At 42.1% G+C, this 23,647-nt stretch overlaps 1 protein-coding gene across 3 annotated transcripts; it reads left to right on the top strand.

The window, feature by feature from the left end:
• The first annotated feature begins 64 nt into the window (after positions 1-64).
• LOC105674816 (pleckstrin homology-like domain family B member 1) lies at positions 65-23,503 on the top strand. 3 transcript variants are annotated; one of them, XM_012371381.2, is made up of 13 exons: positions 65-404; positions 7,328-7,468; positions 10,501-10,674; positions 10,987-12,193; positions 12,439-13,372; positions 13,899-14,272; positions 14,404-14,554; positions 14,738-14,963; positions 15,042-15,207; positions 18,132-18,261; positions 20,824-21,003; positions 21,235-21,492; positions 21,578-23,503. In XM_012371381.2, the coding sequence occupies exons 2-13, from the start codon at positions 7,330-7,332 to the stop codon at positions 21,764-21,766; spliced, it is 4,128 nt and encodes a 1,375-aa protein (XP_012226804.1). In that variant the 5' UTR covers positions 65-404; positions 7,328-7,329; the 3' UTR covers positions 21,767-23,503. The 3 variants fall into 3 exon arrangements, with proteins under 3 accessions (XP_012226804.1, XP_012226805.1, XP_067205789.1); XM_012371382.2 differs by lacking the exon at positions 7,328-7,468; XM_067349688.1 differs by lacking the exon at positions 10,501-10,674.
• The last annotated feature ends 144 nt before the right edge of the window (positions 23,504-23,647 follow it).

Here is a 23,647-nt window from a genome sequence, read left to right as displayed (position 1 = left end):
CTCCGTTCTCCCTTCCCATGTCGTTTACACCAATCGCCAAGCGAATCCGCCTTTACACAGCGATGTTGCTATGGAACACAGTGGCAGAGTGCCCGTTGCCACGACAGTATAGCGTAAGGCGGCACGTGACGCGACGCAACGCGACGCGACGTGCTACGTCTGTCGAATTGTCGGTTTTCCCGGAAAAAAAAGAGCTCCTTTCTCGCGGGGAGACAAAAAAGTACGAGCCGACCTCGCGGGTGTGCGTTCACGCGGAAAAATAATGAGTGTTCGCGAGCGTCGGTCACTCGGATCACTTATGAAAGCTTGGTGGACGCGTTAAAAAAATCAGAGTGCCACCTGGAGGGGCCTTCGCCGATTTAGCGGGATTGGAATTCGAGTCTGGACCCTTCCAGGTCGCATCGGTGAGTAAGCTCTTGATAAATTCCTTTCCACTGCGGCGTAAGCGCATACGAACGATCAAGATCGTAGGAGTCCATAAATCAAAGCGTGAGAAAAAAAAGCTGTTAAACGTACTTGGAAAATACGACTGTGTTAAGTGCTCAAAATGAATCGTACAATTCTGTCTCTGTATGTTAAACTGTAAAAATTTGAAAAGACAATAAGATAATATTCTATAAAGAGTTTTGAACTCATTTATTCATAAATTTTAAATAAGAACGTTATTTAAATAAGTTTTAAATTAAATAAGAACATTATTAAATTTAAATAATTCTATAATTCTTATTTAAAAAAATTTTAAATAAATTTTAAATAAAAATTATAGAATTATTTCAATTCACCAATGTAATATTCAGAATAAAAATAAAAAGATAAAATCTTATTCTTTATATAATGTTGCATAGGCTGCAATTTAACGATCTATAATTCAAGAACTAATTACAGAGCATGTAAAGAATATAAGTTTACAATTCCGATATTTAGGCGAATACTTTGTATAGTGTGGAAACTGAAAGTTTCCCGCACGCTATCAACTCATTGCAATGTACGCTCCGTTTGTCGCATACGTGACATCACGTTCTGAATAAAAAATTTCTGGTTGTTGGATAGGCCAAGGACGAACTCGCCCGGCCACCATTGTTACTATAGATATAATTTCCGCTATTTAGAAAGTTGATTACGAAGCGAGAAATTTTATTTAATACAGTGAAAATTTCTGTGCAAGTCTCAACTCACACATATGTATTTCTATGTGAAACTAAAATGACAAATGCGCAGGATTTCCGATCACTTATATTTTGGTCGACGCCGACAATGCCGAGACGAACATAGCATGAAATAGAATATTGCCTTACATCCTGTGCTCGACAAATGGAATGCACATTGAAGCGTGGAAAATTTAAATCGACTTTCTTGTCTATAAAGAGTATCTCGGAATTATCAATCGATTTGATCTGGAAACTCTTTTGCCGGGGCTAAATTGATTTTTGCTTGTAAAATAAACGATTTATAATTAGTTGCTGTATTAATTTTATTTGCTCGCTCAATTTATTCTAAATTTATTGAGACAAACCACTCTCAACTCTTTTTCGACTATGCCTGAAAACCCATGAAATAGACGAAAGATAAACGGGGCAAGGATGGTAAGCGCGGCGTGACGGCGTGATGATGGCAACGACCTGACGAGCTCTGTGCACAATCCAGTCACGATTCTCGGTGGAGGTCGTGACCTTGCCAATATGCAAGGATATGGAGAACACGGAGAATATTGCCGATAATCCTGTGTTCGTCAGGAATTTCGATTGAGTTAATATCAGAAAGCATTCGTTAGACAATCTCGCGAGCAGACACAAGTGCATTAGACATAGGAAGCATCAGAAATTTATCTTGGTTGAATTGAAGAAATAAATAAGAGAGATAAAAGATTTGTTATCAATTGATTTCGTGGATTGAGAATCCAATTTCTTAAGAGATAATTTGTTGTTTTATCAATTTCAAGACACTTAACGAAAATACTATTCCAAGATGAATTTCGTCTCGCTAACGGAACAAAACTCGTTACAAACTGATGAGCGCAACCCTGGATCGATTTGATGAGTCGTTCTCGTCCATTGTTGCACCCTACGAGTCGTCTGTGCGAAGCAGCTGCCTATAGTTTGCGGAGCGTATGTCCCTACAACGTCGAACAATGTCTCCAACAATGCATCGCGAAGCGTGCACGCGGCCGCCCTGAAATAAATCTCCCTTTTCGCAGATTTCGCCATTCAAGGGACAATTGAGTTTGAGTTCTCGGGTTTACCGCGAAAAACTACAGCGGGATGTATTACGTATCGCACGAAGTATGCCGCATGTAAAATAAACGGAAAGTAATCTGCGCTGTGAGCAGTTGCTTACGTTTCTAATTCTAAACCAGCTGTCATTTAAGTCTGTGTAAATACGCGAGCTTCGTCTCGATCTCGTCTTCGCCAATGTTGCCAGTGGAACTCGTTAAAAAAAAAAAAAAAAAAAACCACCTAACAATTTAATGTCATTTGTTTCTATTGACTTTATGCGGGCCCGTTACGTCACGTCGATTTCTCCGCCCTTCATCGCTATTTCTCGTCGCGACAACGCGAGGCGAACTTCTCATTTTCACCGCACGAAAAAAATTTCTCCGACGACCGCGCGTTGTCAAGTATTTCGGGCATAAAGGAAGGAATGAGAAATGCGAACAGAAATGGATCGATAATCGACGTAGCGAACGAGTTACGAATACCAAGTCGGCAAACTTGTTACGCGTTGTTAAACACGCCTCGCCGTGTTTTTTCAAAAGACTCGTGACGCCGGTAGATCGACCTTGAGAATAAAGACCGTCTAAACTTATGATTTAATGCATTATATGCTCGTTTCACGATTCGCCTTCCTGCGCGACTTTTGTTTTGATCGCTGTGCCGCGTAATATCGCGGATAGGCGGGACTTTCCTCGCTAGTTTTATCTAATATTCTAATAACCGATCTAATGCGTATGATTTAAATTTCCGAGAGGCGTGGTGTAATCGGCATCGATTATAAAGCGCGTGCAGCGCAGAACGTGTATTCCATCTCTGCCCACGTAATTTCTTTGGTAGAAACGTGTGGGAATTTGTTTGGGTGTTGGAAAGTTGGGAAAAAAAGAGCCTACGCGCGCTTCTCGTCTTTGCGTAGGCGCAATTTTTAGAAAGAGGGAGAAAGACAAGAGAAATAATTCGAAGGAGAGAAGTGCGATAAAAGTTGACAAAATAAGACGCTTGCGCAAAATGTAAACAGAGATGCAATGATACAGATCTAACGTAATAGATGTTCACTGTCACTGTCTGAAAGCTATTCACACTCTCTATTACATCGTCTGCGAAGCAAGTGAGAGTGATTACTTCGCACTATATTACTATTCCGTAATTCCACGGTATTCGATAGACATCCCGCACGCCATACATCAGCGTTAGTGCGGCCGACGGGAAGCTGCTTAAAGGGTCCGCGTATATGAAGCGGTAAAAAAATAAAGATGAAGAAACAGACGGAGAGGAAGATGCGGTTGCCAGGCAGATGTCGCCGGCAGACGAGCGTGACCAGTGATTCGTGAAACGTTCGCACGCACGATCGTCAACGATAGCTATGATATTATGTCGCCTCGTTTCGGTTTCTCTTATCTCGGGATATAGCATTCCGTGGCGCCGGTCGAGGAGGGCGCCTCCCCCCGCCACACTAGATCGCTTTCCTTTTCGTCGTGAATGTTAGACGCGCGTCAGATTTTACACACTTACACACTCAATTGCCTTAGATTCAGACAATTACCCACGCCTCTAGATCGGTATGGAATGACCGGCAGTTAACGGACGAGCTGCCTTCGTTCAATGACAAACTCGTCGGTTCGATCCGTATCGGGTGATGGCCGTTTACAGCGAAACCGATTACGCCTCTCGTAGCTGCCGCCCCCCCTCCGCGTCGCGATACAGATCGACAAATACCGGCGATATTTTTCGTCCGCTCTCATCCGCATGCAATTTCTTCGGATCGTAATCGCGGCAAATTATTCACGAAATTGAATCCTTTATAGCGCGATATGAGTGCCGTCGGGATGCTCCGTGCCGCGAAGCTCGCACGTACGCGAGCTGCCGCAACGGATGTTCTATATGCGGCAGAACGGAACGGAGCGGACAGGACCGGACGCGCGGAGCGCTTACAGTCGACGTACCTGACACGAACGTGCTTCTTCCTGCTAAAACGGTTTCTGTAAATAAACCCGCGTCCGTCGGGAGCGAGAAAAGAGGGCGGCTTAGTGTCTTTGCGCGATGTTCTTTCAATTCGGGATTTCGTAACAAATTCGCCAGTCGCTCGCGTCCATCCGCGCACCGAACTTTCGCGAAAGCAATCCCGCCGATGAAACTGTTTTTCATCGCGAAAAGGAATGCCGGATTCCGTTTATCGGAAGTGGTGCGCTCGTGGCAAAGATTAATATATTTTTTATTCGCCTCTTTGACACCATTACGCCAATCTTCTCTAAGCCGCTCTCCTCGATAACGCCGGAGATAAAAAAAAAAATTCAAGCGGGAATTAAGCCGGTCCACTCTGCATATCTCGCGAACGTTCGAGATAAAACTCATATCTCCGCGAGAAGATGCGCGGCGAGAGGCGTCATTGTAAATCATTCCGCGTGCGGCACAACTGACGTCATCGGTAAACGTTTGTGCTGCCGCGTTAACTGTCGCTAATGGAGAACGAGAGCCGTTGACCCATTGAGAAAAGTCGCGAGTCGAAAAAATGTGTACCGGTGACGGCGTCCCGATTAATGGACTTACATCATTTCTTATTGCATTCGCCGGGCGAGAGCGAAATCCTTCCCTCCGCTTCCTTCGCGAGGACTCTATAAATGACTAATCTAATCTAATATTAGATACGCGCCGAGCTGCAATTTGCACAACAGAGGTGTGTAGCTATGTGTTTTCTTTAAAAGCGTGCTATCATTGTGTGCTATCGTCTTGCGCGCGGGCAAACATTTGCGTTCGCCATTTGCCCGCTGTCTCTCTTGCTTTCTTCACGCTTCTCCTCACCTTCAAGTGCGCGGGATCTTACGCTCTTACGCGTTCGTGGCTATATGCGCGCGATGAAAAAATATTTTCGATCCAGACGGAGGACCGACGGCGCGGCGGAAAAAGATTATTATCGCGAAATGAGGTGTCCAAGGCTGTCGGTACCAACTGTATTTGCGCGATAACATGTTGTCAGAAGCTGGACGCTGACTCGTAAAGAATTTGCTCCCCAGTTATTTTTGATCCGCCTCATTTATTCGCCGTGAAATTATTCAATGATATTTTGCGAAATGCGAATCGAGAATTATCTCTCTCCTTTTCGCAATCGGTTGAAATATTTTTCTCCGATAAATATTGGAGCTCAGTTACCAATTAAATTTTATTGATTACATTTAATCTCTTTATCAATTTTCCCTAGTTGCCCGGTCGCCGGCTCACCTGGACGCGGACAGGTGTCTATTATTCAAACGGAGTCACGCGAGAGGGGTGCGTAAGACCGACAACACCTGCTTTTTCAATACCTCGACGATTCTAATTAAGCGTCACGGAGAATTTACAGTGTACTTATTTTATTTTTAACCTGAAAGAACAAGATAGCGATCGATAATACGTTTTCTTCAAATTACAGCATTTCTCTCGCGACCGTTAGCGCTTAAAATTCTCGAACAAGATACGCGTTGAACCTTCATCGATTTCACGCACTCCATTTCCTCGCAATAAGCATGTGTATGCGCGCGCTGTTTATTATCGGGTATCTTATCAAACGCCCCGGCCTGGTATCCCGAGCACGAGAGACAGCGAGAGTATCGATCCGACTACGATTTCCAAGAGCGCTGGTTCGCGCGCGTCTGTATTCGCGCGATGAGATTGAACTGCGCAATAAACCGATGACCTACCAGATTTCCAGCGTTGACCTATCAGGCTGCGCTCGTGCAAACCAAGTGACGATATCGCGATATTCAGCGTACGCAGAGCGGGATAACGATAAGATTTCTGCCTCCTCGCAAAGATCCCAGCGTCAACGAAGAAATTCAACGAAACCCGACATCTTAATCGTCGGCTTTAAATTACTCGTCGATGAAATCCGAGGAGGTGTAATTTAAGCAGATTGTGGGTGCCCCGCACGATAGCGACTTGGCCGTTTAATCGTTAATCGCAAGGGTGAACCGCTAAAATTTCAGGTATGAAAGTATTATCCCTCGAATCTCGTTTTATTTATCGCGCAACTCGGCGACTCGAAATTATTCTATTATTTTGTTATTCCGCCGCTCGCTCCGCATTTCTGTGCGCGTTCCCGCTGCGCGAGCCGCTCAATATAGAAATTGCAAGTGGAATACATTACTTCCTCGTGGCCAGACGCGTTAGCAAAGTTCAACGGGACGGCCTAGCGTAATGCGCTTAATTAAAGTTGTTTCAACTCGTTAAGATCATTCACATGAGATGAACAACCCTATAAAACCGCATGCAAGCTTGGCGTCAAATGCAACGGCAGTTTTCAGCTCGGCGCCGAAACCGCGTCCAATTCCTTTTACGCCCGAATTTAATAAGCGCAAGCGTGAACAAAGCGCGAGCATTTGTCACGCGCGAGGAGAAAGGAAAAAAAAGTCAAGTAACGATGAAGCAAAATATTGTAATACAAACGCGGAATCGCCATAAATCTCCGCGCGATGCAGTAGGTCGCAAAAAGGTTAAGGAACCCCTGGCGTTAGACTAAGTTTATGACGGGGAGGAGCGAGGAAAAAAAGATGGAAAGATCTCCGCGCTCGTCTCGGGAGGACCGGTTTTTCGTCCCCGCTTTCTTTTTTAGCAACCCTCTCCATTCTTATCCGCCAGCGTGAAGCTCCGCTCGTACAACTCATCCGGATCGATCTCTCGTGAAACGATAGCCATAATCTTCGACGAGGTCGTTCGTCGTAAGCTAATAATAAGGCTCGATAAACGTTCTTCCCCCCCTCGATGGTGTATGTCTGACATCAAGCAGCGCGCGCGTAACTTTAATGATGACCCCCCCCCCCCCCCCGCCCCCTCCGGTGGGGATGCAAATTCTCACAGCTATCAACTATCGCGATGTCTGTAGAACCAATGCACTTTTTTCCGTAATCTAATAGGACTCTCGATACGACCGCAGTATAAAGCTCGTTAGAAACTGTTTCCTTTTCTTTTTTTTACACCGCATCGCGAATTATTATTACTTCGCTATTAAATCCGCGGTCGTTCGCGCTGTAATGAGAAATGGCAGCGGGATCGTTCGCGGGAATCAATGGAATCGCGTCACGTTCCCACCGCCGGTTTCCTCCCCGCTCATTCACCACGCATTTATTACGAATGCTTTTGTTTTGCAGGCATGGCGGGCATAGCGGCCGCCGGTCTCGAGGTGCACGAGGCGGGCCGGGCGTTGCGCGTGCAAACGGAAGCACCGCATCTCGTCTCCATGGGAAGCGGACGACTGTCGACGGCCGTGACTTTGCATCCTCTGCCCGAAGGTTAGATACAATGCTGCGAGCCCGTCCCTTTACTTCATCTTTGCCCCGCACAGCTGCATACAGCTCTCTCGCAGAGATCGGCGTCATTCAATCGACTCACCCAACGTGTATTTAATCGCGCTAAATTTCGGACGCGCATCCGCATTGAAAAGCGGAAAAGATAAAGAGCGCGCTGAGCGTAGTTAATTCGCTCCTATTCACGCCGCGTTTTCCTCTCGTTTGTGTGAAACGAACGAAACTGAGCCGGTGGCAGATAAGCTCATCGCCACGTAACCGTCGGTGATTCATCCGGTGTTTTAATCCGAGGCTTGAATTGCGTTGTCCAAACTGATAAAGCGTCACGGCGCCAGCGAGATTCGCCGATGAACGCTCTGCTGCAACATTACGCGTGGCAGTGAGGAAAAAAACTCGGGAGAGAAGAAAGCCGAGCGACGTTATATTCATGCTGTGAAAAAAGTGCGGGAGGAGAATCGGTGATAAAATTTGTCTACCGTCAAACGGCTTTGCGTATACATGCGTCGTTTATCAACGAGAAACGACAGACGTCATATCCAGCTAGATTGAAATACCGAGCTGAATGCCTACGGATACAAGAAGTATCGAGACTGTAATATCCGTGACTGGACGAACCCTTCGGTCTCCGTTTTAGTCTTTTATACGCGCCGTACATATGCGAAGGAACGTACACGTGCGGGCGTACGCGGTATATAAATGGTATATAAACGCGCACGCAGGATACATAAACGGCGTAAAGGCTGTTCTCCCGGCGAGCAGGGCCGTTTTAAGAACCCCGCCGGCCCTACATTTCCGTTCGGTAAGAACACGCGACGGCAGCCCTGAAACAATATCGCGGTTCGTAAAAACGGCGAACAGATCAAACAAACGCCGGCGTTAAAGCGTAGCCAGAGTTACTAATCGCGTATCGAAGTTGAAAAAGAAAGAAAAAAAAGAAACGATTCTGAGATACAGTCCGTATGATAATTTGGTTTAGTTTCCAGAGTTCCCTTAAATATAGAGTCGGTGCGTCATGCAACCGAGCGTATTAAAATTATATTGCGTGAGTCAAACTTCTCAGTGCTCCACTTTCGAATGACCCTTACGCTGTTTGGGAAAGCTTCTAAGATTCGAGTTTGATGAAACGAAAAAATAAACAAATGGATTTACACGATCGAGAGGGATGAACAAAGAGGGAGAGAACAATGTGAGGCTGTACACATCTCCGCAGCTGACGCAAATAAACCGCAGGCGAGCGTATATACCTTTTCGTATGTATTACCTGCGTAACGCCAGCACGAAGATAGAACGCGTAGGATGGGATTTGATCGACAGGAAGCTATCTTCCGTTCGCTGTGACAGCCGCGTGTAACGCGACTCCGGCGAAAAGAAAATTTTCTTATAAATCCGTTACATAACTTTAACAAAGTCTATTCAACTTTTTAGAAAGATGGAATAATAAACTGAAGTTGAAAAGAATCTTTTCATGAATTTGAAACGAGCTCGGACGGAAACTTAGCGTCGGACTTAATTGTCGAGGGACTTAATCAACGGTACCGAAGTCGCGTATCAATTTTTGAAGCATATTTCCTTCGCGTGAAATAGGATTGCCATAATCTTCCTCCGCGCACCTGTCTGCCCGCTCGCCTGCATACACGCCGGAAATACGGCGTCTCCTTGGATTTATGGTCGTGTTTCGTTTTGAAATCACAGTGAACTTTCTCCGATGCGGGACAATGCGCTTACGTAGAAGAATTCGATCTTCGAGACCTCAGTCTCGTAGCTCGCTCGTGACTCAAGCGAATATCCAAAAATTCTCTTGAAAAACATTAGTGATATATCTTGCTTTTCGATCGTCAATTAATTTCATGTGTCCATAATTAATTAACGATGTTGTTCGAGTAATCTCGAAATGGCTGCATCTAATTTAGCCGATGAATAAATATATTGTGGATATTTATTTAACTTGGAATATCGTGAATATTGAGCGTATTTGGAGAAAGAGAGAATTAGTTCACGCTTAAATTGTGCGTCTGGATACCGTCGGACATTTCTATATTTCCACACAACGCGCGCGTTGCGGCCAACTCATTTCCAAAAAGACCGAAAATGCAAGAGAGACAGAGTGCACGACCGCGCTAAAACTAAATATAACTGCAGTCCTTCGTAGAATGCACCACGATTTACCCGCGTCGCGCAGAACGGGGCACGCCTAGTATTATTTTACGGAAACCAGTGCGTGCTATCTGTTGATCTATCGAGAGTCGATTCTCCAGGGCGGTGGAAAGTCGTGCCCGCTCCGTACGCATTTACGATTCTTGTATTAGAATTTTTCTAGGCCGTTACAAAATTTAGACGGTTCTGCTAAATTTATCGTGCGAGCGAGACCGCCGAAGCCGTGCGTTTGATTCAAAGTGCATATTAGTTCGATAATATCTCGCTTTAATTGTTAATCGCTTTAATTTCCGCGTTCGTGCCACCGAAGTTTTCTATCCGCCGAAGAATACATCCGGCCGTTATTTCGCCGGCCGCCGTCCGGTCGTTGACATTCCCAGAAGGCTGAAATTAATATTGTAGACCCGCGGAGCTCCATTGCGCCCATCGGAATCGAAGCTTCCGCGAGGCGGTTTCGCGGATGAACTCGAGAATTCAATTATGTCGATACATGTATCCCGATACTCGTGGGAGTTGCTGCCAAAATAAACGTATTTCGGCGCGCGTTACATCGGGAAGTGCGTTACTAAGCCCGCGAGAATTTTGATCGGAATGCATGCGTGTACGTTTCTCCATTCAACCGTGAGACACGCGCGAAATATGTTTAGTCACGCTTCCTGATCTTCGCAGAATTTTTTTTTTTTTTATTTTAGATATTATGTTCGAATAACACAGACTTTTTCAGAAGCGAGCCACCTTCAGCTGTGAATGATTTTAAGCGCAAAATTTTCGCAGCGCTCGATACTTCTCAAATATTTCCCGTCTTCCGAAAGCTCTCTTGTAACAAATAAATTAATTTGTTTCTTTTTTTTTCTCTTGTGCAGGTAAGATCACATTGGGATCAAACCGAGATGCGGATATTTTGGTGGCCGGCACCGGCGTCGAGCCCGTACATTGCGCGATCGAGAACAATAGCGGCGTGGTCACTCTTCATCCCATAAATGGAAACACGTCTGTCGATGGTGTATTGATAAATTCGCCGGTGAAACTCGCGCAAGGTAAGACCTTGGCCTAAATACGAATAACGTAGCCAGTGCATGAACGTTCCTAAAAAGGGCGACGGAGGAGAAGATATTATTTTCATATCAAAAAATAATATTTCGCGAAACGAGTCTAAATGGCGCAACATTATTCCGTTATGAGAGTAAATAACACAATTATCGTGTGAAAATCCGTTTGCTCCAATAAAATAAATTTACGCGGATTATTCTCGTAAGTCGTTAAAAAAAAAAATGTCCGCGAGTTTTGGAGCATCCTGTATGAATACATCTTGCTTATCGATAAACAGAAAAATGTGCTGAATGTTTCAGGTTGCATGCTATCAATAGGTCGATCGACCTACATGCGCTTCAATCATCCGGCCGAAGCGAAACATCTACGATCCGTCTTTCCCCACTCGAGAATCTCAATGGCGCCGATAAGCTTCGCCCTGCCTGACAACCAGCCGCAGGAGAATCATCACTTGGAGAGAAAGCCGCCGGTCGCGCCGCGGAAATCACCCAGGAACTCTTGCTCCGACGATGAGATTGGTTTTCTAGGCAAGCTGACCAAGTTCGAAATGCTGTCGAAGCAGAACAGAACCAACTGCGTCTCGCCGAAGGTCTTCCCCGCCGGTGCTCTCACGACAAACGTGCCGGCCGACCAGATCCTTGGTCACTCGCGATCGTCGAGTCTCGTGTCCTTGACGAAATGTTCGGCGAACGGTGGCAGCGCCGGCAACAACGGAAATATCGACTGCGCCTCGCAAAACTCGACGGCTCACCACGACGAGGCTCGCCAACGATCGGACGCGCGACTCGGAACGCCGACTCGGTTGAACGCGACCGATTTGCAGTGCCAGAATCACAATCAGATCAGAATGTACACGGCGGAAACGTACCTGAAGGCGTGCAAGCCGTATTATCGCGAAAGCAACAATAGAAACGCGAGATCGCCGTCTTTTGGAATGGCGGCTCCGAAAATCGTCGCCGCGCAGAGCGGCGATCTAATGTCTCAAAGTATGATCTGCCAGAGTTCGAACGAGTTCGATCATCTTGCCGACCAGAGTTTCGATATGAGCCAGAGTCTGATCGTCACGAAAACCACCACCACGGAGTTTCTACAGCTGGAGAAGTACGGATCGAATCCCAGTATCGACGGAGACGCTAACGCTGGCGTCGCGAGGGGGCCCATCGCTTACGGTTTCGGCTCGAATCCGAATATCAAGCGAATCCAGCCACCGAGCCCGGCGTTCAATCGCAATCCGAGATACAGCGAACAAAAGAGAGTTTACGCGAGGGTTAAGAGCCCTACGCCGAGCGTCGGCAGCAATTGCTCCCTCGAGGAGTTGCGGGAAAGGCAGGCCGACGCGGAGAACAAACGCAGGGAGGCGGAGACGAAGCGGAAACAAGCACAGGAAGAGAGGTTGAGGGAGCAAGAGGTCGAGAGGCAGGAGAAAATGAGACTCGAGGAGATCTTGGCGATGTGCGCTGAATACGAAAGACAAAGCACTGTCGAAAAGCCGAGGCAGCCCAACCGGTGAATATTATATTTAATTCTTCTTCCTTTTATTTATTCAGTCAATCTTCTAATCAATTTTCCTTTTTTTTTTTTTCAATGAATTTCCTATTTCTTCGGTAATCTTTGTAATCATGCAAAGTAGGTGATTTGAAAAGAAATATGCAGAAATTTATTTCACAAAAGTATGCTCGAGAATTTTTGTCGATCCGTTTGCTTCTTGCAGAGAAAATGCATCAGTGATTGCATAATGAAATATTTTACAGGATTATAACAAACGGATCTCTTCCACGGGACAAGAGAATTCTCGGCTACACCTCTCCTTTCGACAGTCCGAAAAGCCCGTCGAAAAACCAACCGCATTTTTCCTTCGACGCCGGCAAGCAGTGGGGCGGTGCTTCGTACGAGAACGTGTGTGCGCAAAATTCGAAAATCACTTTCCAAAATGGCAGCTCGCCCGTCACTCGCAAGGATCAGTCCGCTCAAGTCGAAAATCATTCGCATGCCGTTCCCGTGGGATCGCCACGCGCCACCACGCCGAACGGTAATAAATCGGCAAAGTACTCTAATGCTCACGGTAGCAGCCACAGTTTCTCGGGCTCGATCTCGCAGGCCCGTAGCGACAATTACGAGAACGTTATCGTCGGCGACAGGAGCAACGGAGGCCACCACGCCGACAGAACGGAGAATTACATGCAGACTGATGACGATACCAAAGGCTCACCGTCCACATACGGCACGATTCGACTGAACGGTACGAAAATTGAATCGAAACGACAAGCGGCGCAGAATGGGAGCGCGAGTATTTACGAAAACATCGTCGTGCTGTCGCCGACGCGGAACAACAGCCAGAATCATTCCATGCCAAAGAAGAACGGCCAATTGTCGAACTCGTGCGAGATGATAGAGAACAAGCTGGCCATATCGAACGATGATCTCCTCGAAGCGATCGAACAGCTGTCCATGCTCTCCAAGTCCAAAGATGTCTGCGTGACGCCTAAGCGAAACAATTCCGAGAAGGACAACGCCAAGTCCAACGAGGCGAAGGCCGACAAGGAGAGGAAGCAGCTGGAGGAGGAAGACAGGAAGAAGTACATAGAGTTCCTGCAGAACGAGAAGCTGCACATTCTCGGCAACATGGACGTTCTGAAAAGGAGCGTCGCCGAAATTGAAATCCAAGAGGAAGAGATCAATAGAGAGGTGATTGCTAATTCTATTGCTTTTGAAATCAATATCGAGCAGATAAATATACAAATTGTGTCGTCGTTATCTCATATACGTCGCATTGCATATTAAATAAATTATTCTCTTTCTTTATCTCCTTCTGGGAATGGAATGCTAAGACGGCCGATTGTAAGTATATCGCCCTATTAGATAATAAGTTATATTTTTCAACATTAAGCACAGTGTCATAATAATGGCGAACTCCAGGATCTCCGTTATCTATGTTTATACTGTCGAGCTAATATTTGGATCCGCTTGTCTCTTCCTGTAGAATCTTTTTAATTTTACAGTATCGGGTTCTCTTGCGATTTCTAATCAGTCTGCGTTCCGCGCGCGATGCTCACGTTATAATCAGTCTCGCGTTTTTATAAACAAAATGATTTTATATATCGCGCGTTTCGCGATCGATCACGCTGCTGATTCTTTTTCTTTTAATATAAATTTGAAAAAAATCGCACAATTGTTCAGAAGATTAAAAATCAACTGCTCGTTTGTTTGGCAGCTCGAATTGGAGAAAGCGCTTTTATCCGCGGAATATGAATCGGAATCCCTGAAGCTCTCGCAGGATGAAGGCGAGAAGATAAGGGTGCAAATGCGAATAAACGATCTGGAGAGAGAAATGGCAGAGGACAACGCGACTCATTCGAATTTACAAGCTGAGGCAAAGCAACGCGTGCAAAGAGCGCAGCAAATTTGCGCTCGATTGGACGAACAATTGAACAGTTGCGCGGATGAGACCGCGCAGCAGGATATTGCCAACAAATTAGCAGCGCAGCAAGACGTCCTCGAGAGCGAAAGGAAATCTTTCGAAGACTTGGAGTTTCATCATCTCGAGGAAGAGGCGAGCAAATTGGCCACGAGAGAAGAGCTGCAGAGGTATACTATAAACGCGCTTATATATTAAAAACGCTAACTTTTCATTGATTTTTCATATCTCCTGAACAATCGTACAACTTTATTCAAGCTTTTACTTCAGATATATCATACATTCGATTGATATTTCGCAGATATTTGAGCGAGCTTACGAGCAAGATCGAAAGCAGAAAATTGCAAATGAGTCACTTGGAATCGCAGCGGTCCGAGGCGAAGAATACGGCGACCAAAGAAGCTAGATGTCTCGAGAGACAGAAACTGGGACATTTGAAGCGATTGGAAGAAGTTAGTGGAATAATATTACTGTGAAAACATTAACTCATTAAAGTCTAATATGAGGTCAAGTGAATGATAAATCGGATTACAAATATAATTCTTATCTTGCAATATATCTGACTTAGTGAGCTAATGTATCGCAACGGTTAATAATTATTCAAACGGTTTTCTCAATGATCACGATAATGACAGGCTCGAAATCGGGTACGAGAAATAAACGAGGAGCTCGACTATCTAGCGCAAAATTCTGCCGAGTGTTCCGACGAGAAACGCTCTCCGAGCAGAGAGGACTTTGACAGAATCTCTAGAGTGACCACTGATTCCCCTATTGTAAACAATCAAGGTAGTTTGGGAAGGAAGACGATTGAGTCCTTGAAAGAAATCGAGAGAAACCGGCAGCTTCACTTAGCCAAACAAGGTACGAATAACCTCGACCTATAGATTTCGCGACACACGGAGTTGAAGGAATAAAAATAAAAATATTAACGCTCTCTAGGGAGTCAAGTAATCTCGGAGGAAAGGCGCAGAGTCGAAGAATTAAAGAGGCGCGTGCAGGATGAAGTCCGCTCGCAGTGGGAAGAGAGAAAAATGAACTGTGCGTCTTTCAACAGCATTGAATCCGGCGAAGAGTCTTCCAGTTATTCCACCGGACCGACAGAATGGTGAGTGAAATTAATTTTTTTCATGTTACAGTTTGTGCAATCGAGAAGCATTATTATTATTTTGCAACACTTTAACCTTATGTACGAAATTCGACAAAGAATTCTGTCGGTACAATTCGCAAAATTTTTATCCACAGTTTTTTCATCGATTTTATCTATGATTTTTTATTGGAAAAAAAAATGCTTAGATACATACAGCGTATATTTTGTATTTGTATTGCACAAACGAATGTTTACTATATCAGGTTTAAATATATGTCATGTAAAAACCGATGCAGACCAGCAAGCGCGATTCGCATCACGAAATATATAGCATATGAGTCGTGCATTATCGCGCAGTATCGCGATGGTCTCCAACGTTGATTGAAGCTTATTACGAAACGTTCCTCATCGGCACGCCTCGGGCATTATATACACTAGCGTATCGTAATTCGAGTGCACCCTACATATTGTGTGAATATCGATGTGAAATCCAAGTTTTGCCAATCAGTGGCACAAGTAGATGAGCGAGCACGCAAGGCGTTCGATGATTAAATGTACTCTCTTGTCTCCCCCCCCCCTTTCCTCCCATTTTTCCGGTGATACAAAAGATCTTACAATGTTGCAAAAAAAAAAAAAAAATTAAATTAAGAGAAATTAATTCCCTTTTAAAAAATTCGGTACAGCGATCCATGCGTTAATCTTATCGTCTTTCATTAGCGTTATTATCGAAAGCACTAAGAGGAATTACTAATCGCGCGTGAGGGCCGCGTATCATGTTGGTTTGATCGGTACACGACTCGAGTCTTCGCTCTCGTGGTAGTAGGCAAGGTAGGCGGGGCGTTATCGCGCGATACGATATCTGCGTGTAGCTGTATGTCTTTCCGTGGCTCTACTTCGCGTTAGCCTGTCGTTTTACGGAAAATTAACCGAAAAATTTACGAGCGTCCGAAACGTCGCAATGATTGTGAAGAAAAAAATAGTGATTCACTCCTGACAAAAGAATTAAAATGTCCATTCGGTGTCTATATCGGAGATGAGTCGAAAATGAACCCGAAAGAAGTGAGCGATATGGTATTGAACGGGGCCAGAGTTACGGGGTGCAATCTGATCACCTTGCTCACTAGTAATCGCTGCTACATCTGCACTAAAGATTGGATCTGCGACAACTGTTATCGTCCTCTGGAAGCTCACACCCGCGATATTCGTCAACGTTATTTGTAAGTTATCTTTCGAGGAAATGTATCGTTTTTTTCTTTTCTTTAAAGCGACGCCGGATAATTTACGATGCAAAAACGACTCATCAAAGGACTACGAGAATTTTGATTCTAAAAATTCAAGCTTACTCAATTTTCTTTAATTCGCTTATATTTTTCGCAGAGAATAAAGTTTAAACCACAAGTCACTTGATATAAATGAGAGATAACGTCTATTTAATCAAACTTAGAGACCGAAATATAATATTGTATTAATTATTACACGTTAGTTATTGCAACATATAATGTTTGCGCTTCGCATTAGAATCAAAACGCGATGAGTCTAATAGCGTGACACGCTGCTAAAAGTAGAGCAACATTCACCTTTTGACCCCTTCACAATACGTCACAATATATCATCGCGTGCGATGCACAGAAACGGTTGCATTCGAAGCTCGCACTGTCTGCGCATACAAAAACTGTCGGTGTATAAAAAATTGACAACTCAGATGAATTATTGCAATGTGCTTAGATCTTACTTTCTTGTTTACATTTTTATATTATCTTCACCTTGTTGGAATCTTTCAATCGTGATTCGATAATTTAACAATTAAAAACCGATGTTCAAATTTCTAGTGAGAAAATTTTGCCCATAAATTCGTAAAAAAAAAATATCTTTCCATCGTGTTTATCTTTTCAAACATATTTTATACTCGCCAGGTTGCCGCACGACCAGACTGTTTACGTCAGATCACGATAAACTTTACTCTAATGTAATACGACCACCATAAAAGACCACCATAAACATTTCTTTAAGTAGAATTGTCTTAACTACGGCGGACTGGATCGTTTAAAGTTAATTCGCGACAGCGTACACGCGATGTGGAATGATCTCGTTAAAGTTGAGCTAAAATCTAAAGTCAAACTAGACATTCTTCTGAATGAGAAGCGTACAATGCCGCGTGGAGTTTCATTAGCTCGAGAGCCTCTTCCCCCCCCCCCCCCCCCCCCCGCCGCAACCCCTATTGAATAATAAGAGATAGAGATAAATATTCAGCGAACAGGCTATTAAAATCGGAGGTCACTTATTGGGAACAAGGGAATGTTTCTAGCCGACCAAGGCCGAGGTTGGCATGGCAACGAGATCGGAATGTTCGGGTATCGTTCGCGCTGCATTTAACATTGTAGAAGAATTAAATGCTATGCCGGTGGTATCGTCGAACCGGTCTACCGAGTCACTTTGTACTTGTTAGGTTTTAATAATACCTGCCTTTCGCTGTAGTCGGCTATAAGGCTCGTCCTCAGTCTCGCGATGGTCCGAAGCTAGGACCGTGCTTTTCGAAGTGCACCGCGCTTCCTTTACGACGATGTCGAAGAAGTCTAATAAAATTCGCGAGATTCACTGTTCACGTTTCAGTTAATAATAGCGCTCACCAAACGCGTCCATGAGAAGTTTCATCCGAAGCGTAAATAAAGTGTAAACACCAATATTCGACAATACCGAAAAAGCTACGCGAAATAACGCGACAAGGAATATCAGATTGCTTCTTTCATTTCCTATATTTTTAAATCCATAATTATTTTAGAGTACGCTTTCAACATTAATTTATTGTTGTTATAACTTTTCACTGAAAAAGACAATGGTGAAATAAAATTTTATAAAGTTTGCTTTCAACAGATTTAATTAAAATTTTGCTGCGATTAAAAAATCATGTGAAAGTGTGATTGCAATTATTAATCAATTTCTAGTGGTAGCGGAAGCAGCGACGGCGCGGAAGGCGGAAACGGCGAAAAATTATCCCCCAGCAAGTTTTCGGAAGTTACTTCACCCAGCCCGGGACCATCAAATCATTCTTATAGTTTGCTTCAAAATGATAACGTAAGTATAGCAGAGATATTTGTGTCAAATTAAATTTAACATATTTTTAAGATAATGCTTCAATTTTTTTTTAATACCGTGCAAATAAGCACAACCATGCATATTCTTATAAAATGCAAAAAATGCATAATTTATTTACGAAAAAATAACTCACATTTTGCATGTGTAACTTTAATCTCTAAAAAAAAAAAAAAAAGAAAACGTGTTCATTGTCGAGTTCAAATACTACTAAACATGGTCACATGCACATGTGTATACTGCAAGATGTTACGACAAGTAAGCGAGAATCTATCTTCCAGTCTATTTCTGCCTGTGTGGATTTTATCGCGCACCTGTTCAAAGAAACGTCTCCCTCGTCTGATTCTCCTCTCCTAACATTTTTCAGTGTTCACGTAAGCGGGATTTCTCTTACTTCGAAACGCATTTGTGTCGCGGATTTATACATTGTGCGAATTTATGCGCTATTGATCGCAGAAAATAAATTTCAATATAACTTTCTGGAAATGTGACATTTATATGTTCTCTTCAAACTGTAGAACGAGAATACTATAAAAATTATAGAAATAGCAACCTTTTGTTATACTTTTCTCTCTGGCTCTTGATTTCTATTTTACAATCTTTGACGATCGGCGACGTAAAATCATATTTTTCTTCAGCATATTATTATCCATTCACTTTATCTTATTTATTCCGGCATAATTCCAAAAAAATTTCACGCTCGTGCGAATCAGAGGTGAAGAATAGCCGTGTTACGTCTGCGGGCAATTCTGTGGGCGAGTACTATACAAGGCGGCTCATGAAGTGTGAATCAATCGAGAAATGTGAATCAATCGAAAGACTCGAAATGAATGCAGCTATGTCAAATAGTTGGAAAATAACTCGAGTTATCTAGAATAGCGCAAAGAAACAAATTTTCTCATATAAAATAAATCCGTTCAATTGCGCTAAATGTGAGATATACGCGCGACGGGATACGTACTTTCTTTTTGTCCCGCGCGTGTTATTTTTTTTTTTTTTTTTTTTTTTTTTTTTTTTCTTATACAAGTGTTTTGGCAGTTGAAACAGATCATCTTAAAGTATACTTTACGCGTTCACCGAAAACAACACATTTGTAGCCGCCGGAAGTTCGTGCGTCGTTTTGGCTCGCCGTCGTTCCATTCGTGGTAGCGCGTGCTTTTCAACATTGGCGTTTCGCAAGTACGCATATCCATTTGCATTCTGGAGCAAACGTTTTCGTCATTACGCACGTGTTTTCGCATAGCGTGCATCTGGGCCTCCACGGTATGCCGACCATTGGACAGCATTCAGAGTAGCCTATGTCCCGATAAATGAGCGTTTGTAAAATCTTGATTAAGCTTACAGCGATAATTTATAATGACAGAATTGGTGGGTTTCGCGAGTCTCTTTTGCAATTGACCCCCTTTCTTGTTAGATATTTATAGACGCAAGTTGAACTTCTCGCGACGTTTTTTAGGCGTTTGACCAAATCAACAGTCACTCAAACTTTTACCGTTCTCGAAAACAACGATAGAAACAAATTTTTCGACTCTTAATTACGTTTCAGATTTAATTTTTCAGAAGAAATTTTTGCCGTACTGTATATTTTCTTACATTCTCGCCACTTAACATGCAGTTAAACTAAAATGAAATGTCGACGGTAAATTAGTGTTTGTGATGAGTCACACCGTTTGTCGAGCTGACGGAATTTCTCATCTCGTTCGGACCACTCAAGAAGTACTAACAGCAATTGTTTGAACGAGCTTTAGAACGTTAATGCTGTATAATAATATTGATCTATTGATTAATCATTTAAAATATAATGACAGTATTACTGCAATAATAATGACGTCATTCGATCAATTTTCATTGATTTTCATAAATCAGTTACTCGTTAAAATCTTGCAGATAGCAAAGCTATTTGTTAAATCTGGATTTATTATTATTACTAATATTTGACAGTTCTAATTATATTCGAAATAATATTATATTTTGTTTTTTTTTTTATAAAGAGCAATATGTTGCTTGTTATCGTATATTTTAACGATCCACATGATACGCATAACATGCCATGACGTTTTATGAATGAATAATCGAAGGTTAATGTGCGAGCGAATTTGGTGCGCGAAAAGCTCGCGTCGTCATCTCTGAGTGAGTGGGTGGGAGTGTGGTCACATTTTACGGCGGCAATCACACCGTTGGTCCACCGAGCATCAGTCTTTCTTCGTCATCTGTCCGGATCGTGTAAACGAAAGGACAGACGTCTCGACATAGTTGTCGCAGTTTTTCGTAAATTTATTTTAATTCACGCCGATTGTACTGCAATGTCGCTTATGTGGATGAACCTCGTGAAAAACAGAACGAAAAAACGATGCAACAGACGAAGACGCGAAGTTTGCAGACATGTATGCAAAAATCTTTTGTGCAAGAATGTGATTGATTTTCACGAATCGAATTCCTTTTATTTTTTTTCCCCGCAAAATATTAAAGACTAGACGCATAGCAAAATTTATTTTCGGGGCACCGGTAAAAGTTGTTAAAATAAAATTCACGAACTATTTCCAGATGAGAGACGACAGGAGAACATCGATGGAAGGTGAGAGACTTAGCGACAATAGCGGCGGGGGCGGAGGCGGTGGTATCATCGATGGAAACAGTAGTCGCCCCCTTTCTCAGACATCCAGCGAGATGGACACTCTTGGACCACTGCAACCTGTTAAACATCGCGAAAAGGCAAAACTCCAGGTAACTTCCCGAAACCTTTCGATCAGTTACCCGCGTAAAAAAAAGGCTGTAAATGACAGTCAGTATTAAAAAAAAAAAAAAAAAAAAAAAAAAAAGGACGAGTCTTTAAGACTTCTACTCGAAGAAACTTTAATTTTTGATAATTTCCTTAATATTTCGATTTTGCTTTGTCCGAAGAAAGCTTTAGTTGCTCGACTTATTAAATTAACGAATAAAAAACGAATTTTCCAGAGGCCACTCACGAGATATCTTCCCATCAAATCGGAATCTCTAGATCTAAGGCATCACATAGAAACTGCCGGGCATCAGTTGCCTCTGATTTATGATGTTACGGTCGACACGACAAGTTGCAGTGGCTATTTATCGAAGATGAGCAAAAAATTCCACCATTGGAACAAGCGATGGTTCGTATTTGATCGCAAGCGGAAGACGCTGTCTTATTACAGCGACAACACGTCCAGAAAGGCCCGCGGCGTAATTTATTTCCAGGTAACTATTGTTCACAAATTTTTACAAATTTAATTAAATTTTTGATTGCTGTCGTATTAAATTAATTGTCATTAATGCATTCTAGTCAATCGAAGAAGTTTATTTGGACCATATGAATACCGTCCGATCGCCGCACCCTTCTCTCACCTTCATCGTCAAGACTTCATCTAGACTCTACCATCTCATGGCACCCAGCCCAGAAGCTATGCGTGTTTGGGTCGACGTTGTATTCACAGGAGCAGAAGGATATCACGAATTCGACCACGGTGTTTGATAACAAATCATTTATGAAGCGAACCGAATTTATTGTCCACAATCGAATTCTCGAATTCGATGAACAAGGATATAGCGATTTCTGGTCCTTGACAATTTTAATGAGATTGTTATATGAAGAAGTACATCTAAAATAAGGACAGTTTTTCGACTAAAAACGAAATAGGAATCGAGAATAGATTATTTTTCTGGATTCTAATATATCTTGAGGGGAGAAGTTTAAATAATTTTGCTGTAATATAGGAAACTTGTCTCCGTATTAGGCATGTCTTTATATTAAAAAGCATTTTTACGTATGATATCTTACGTATGATATCTCGTGAGGGACATGCATACTTTAACTTGAAGAAGAAAGAAGAAGAAAATTTGAGGATTGAACCGCTTTTGAAATAAGAAAAGCAGCTGAGTTCGAAAAAGTGCGTAAGCTATTTATATAATAAGAAATACTTTAGTAAATATTGGATATTGTAAATTTCAAAGTTTAAACTAATCAATACTTTATACAATTTATGCAATAACGAATTAAAATTATTTTTTATTTCTGGCCTATTTTGTATTTTCGGCCGATATTTTAATCCGGGATCACTTTTGCGAGAATGCCATACGCTTATCCGCGATAGCGAAAGAACTCTGCAAGAAAGAATTGAATGAAAAGATACTGGCAGTTATTCATTCTGTTAATTATCTTATCTTAATAATCATAGAGATCAAAATTCTCAAGATTAATTTTGCAGGATGAAGTGTTTTAATTCGTCAATACTTTGCAGAAAAGCGGCGGATCTCGACACAAGATATTTGAAAAATTATTTCAATTTTCAGTATTTGAAGTGTGTATAAGTTAAAATAACTTGTAGTATTTAGCAGATATTTTTCAAAATTATTAAACTATTGCAATCATCTTTGTTTTACATCTTGAAAAATATACAAATTTTCTGAATTGTAAAAATATATATAATATAGAATGTATATTTTTGATAAAATAAATAGATGAGAAAGATAATTTATAAAAGAAATACGAACGGGAAGGCTTGGGAATTTTAATCTTGTTGAAAGAAAACGTTGTATTTTTGGAGTGTTCAAGACATAAATCTTAATCTTTTAATGTCACTTCAAACACTGAACTCTTTAAGCTATTTAAAGGAGTGGGCATTAATAGTATGTCATACGCAAGTATTATTCATTAACATCTAGATTAATTATAGACGGATTTTTACCAGTCTAAGTAGATAAGTGTTATTAGGGTTTGTTAAATTTTATAAATACTTCTAATCTAGTCTTCCAGCCTATAAATATACAAGATTTGTGGAAAGTTACAGAATAGTAACCGAATTATAAGGAACTTTTACTTTTAAAAATCTGTATGCGTTTCAAGAATGCAGGAAAAATGCCAATGCTTGTAAATATAACAAGTAATTATGTCAGTATATTATGATGTGTGAAATTCATATTTTGATATCATGCCATAAATATACCAAGGATTTTAAATGAAATAAGACTTTTTACAATTTTATAAAGTCGATATCTGTCTTATACTGATAATCTTATTTGACGTAAGTATTAAAAACATAGATATTCTTATTACATTTATGCAATGCACATATTGAAATAAATGCGCACCTGATCTGGCATGGATTTACAAATATGTATATCGCTAGAACATTACTTCGTCTATATATCACGTAAAATTTTTGTTTAAAAAATTATGTAAAAAAATAAACAATCAACAATTAGATAGTAACAGTTCAAGAATTTTAATAAAGCCTGTTACACTTTTTAAGTGAAAAATTATATGAAATATATATATTTAAACTGATATAAAAACATTTTAATCTTTTTTTTTATCCTGTTCACTCTATTGATAATTCAAAGATATATAATTTAC

The sequence above is a fragment of the Linepithema humile genome, chromosome 2, assembly GCF_040581485.1.
Source record: "Linepithema humile isolate Giens D197 chromosome 2, Lhum_UNIL_v1.0, whole genome shotgun sequence".
Taxonomy (NCBI): Eukaryota; Metazoa; Arthropoda; class Insecta; order Hymenoptera; family Formicidae; genus Linepithema; species Linepithema humile.
This window is presented reverse-complemented; position numbering and strand designations above follow the sequence as displayed.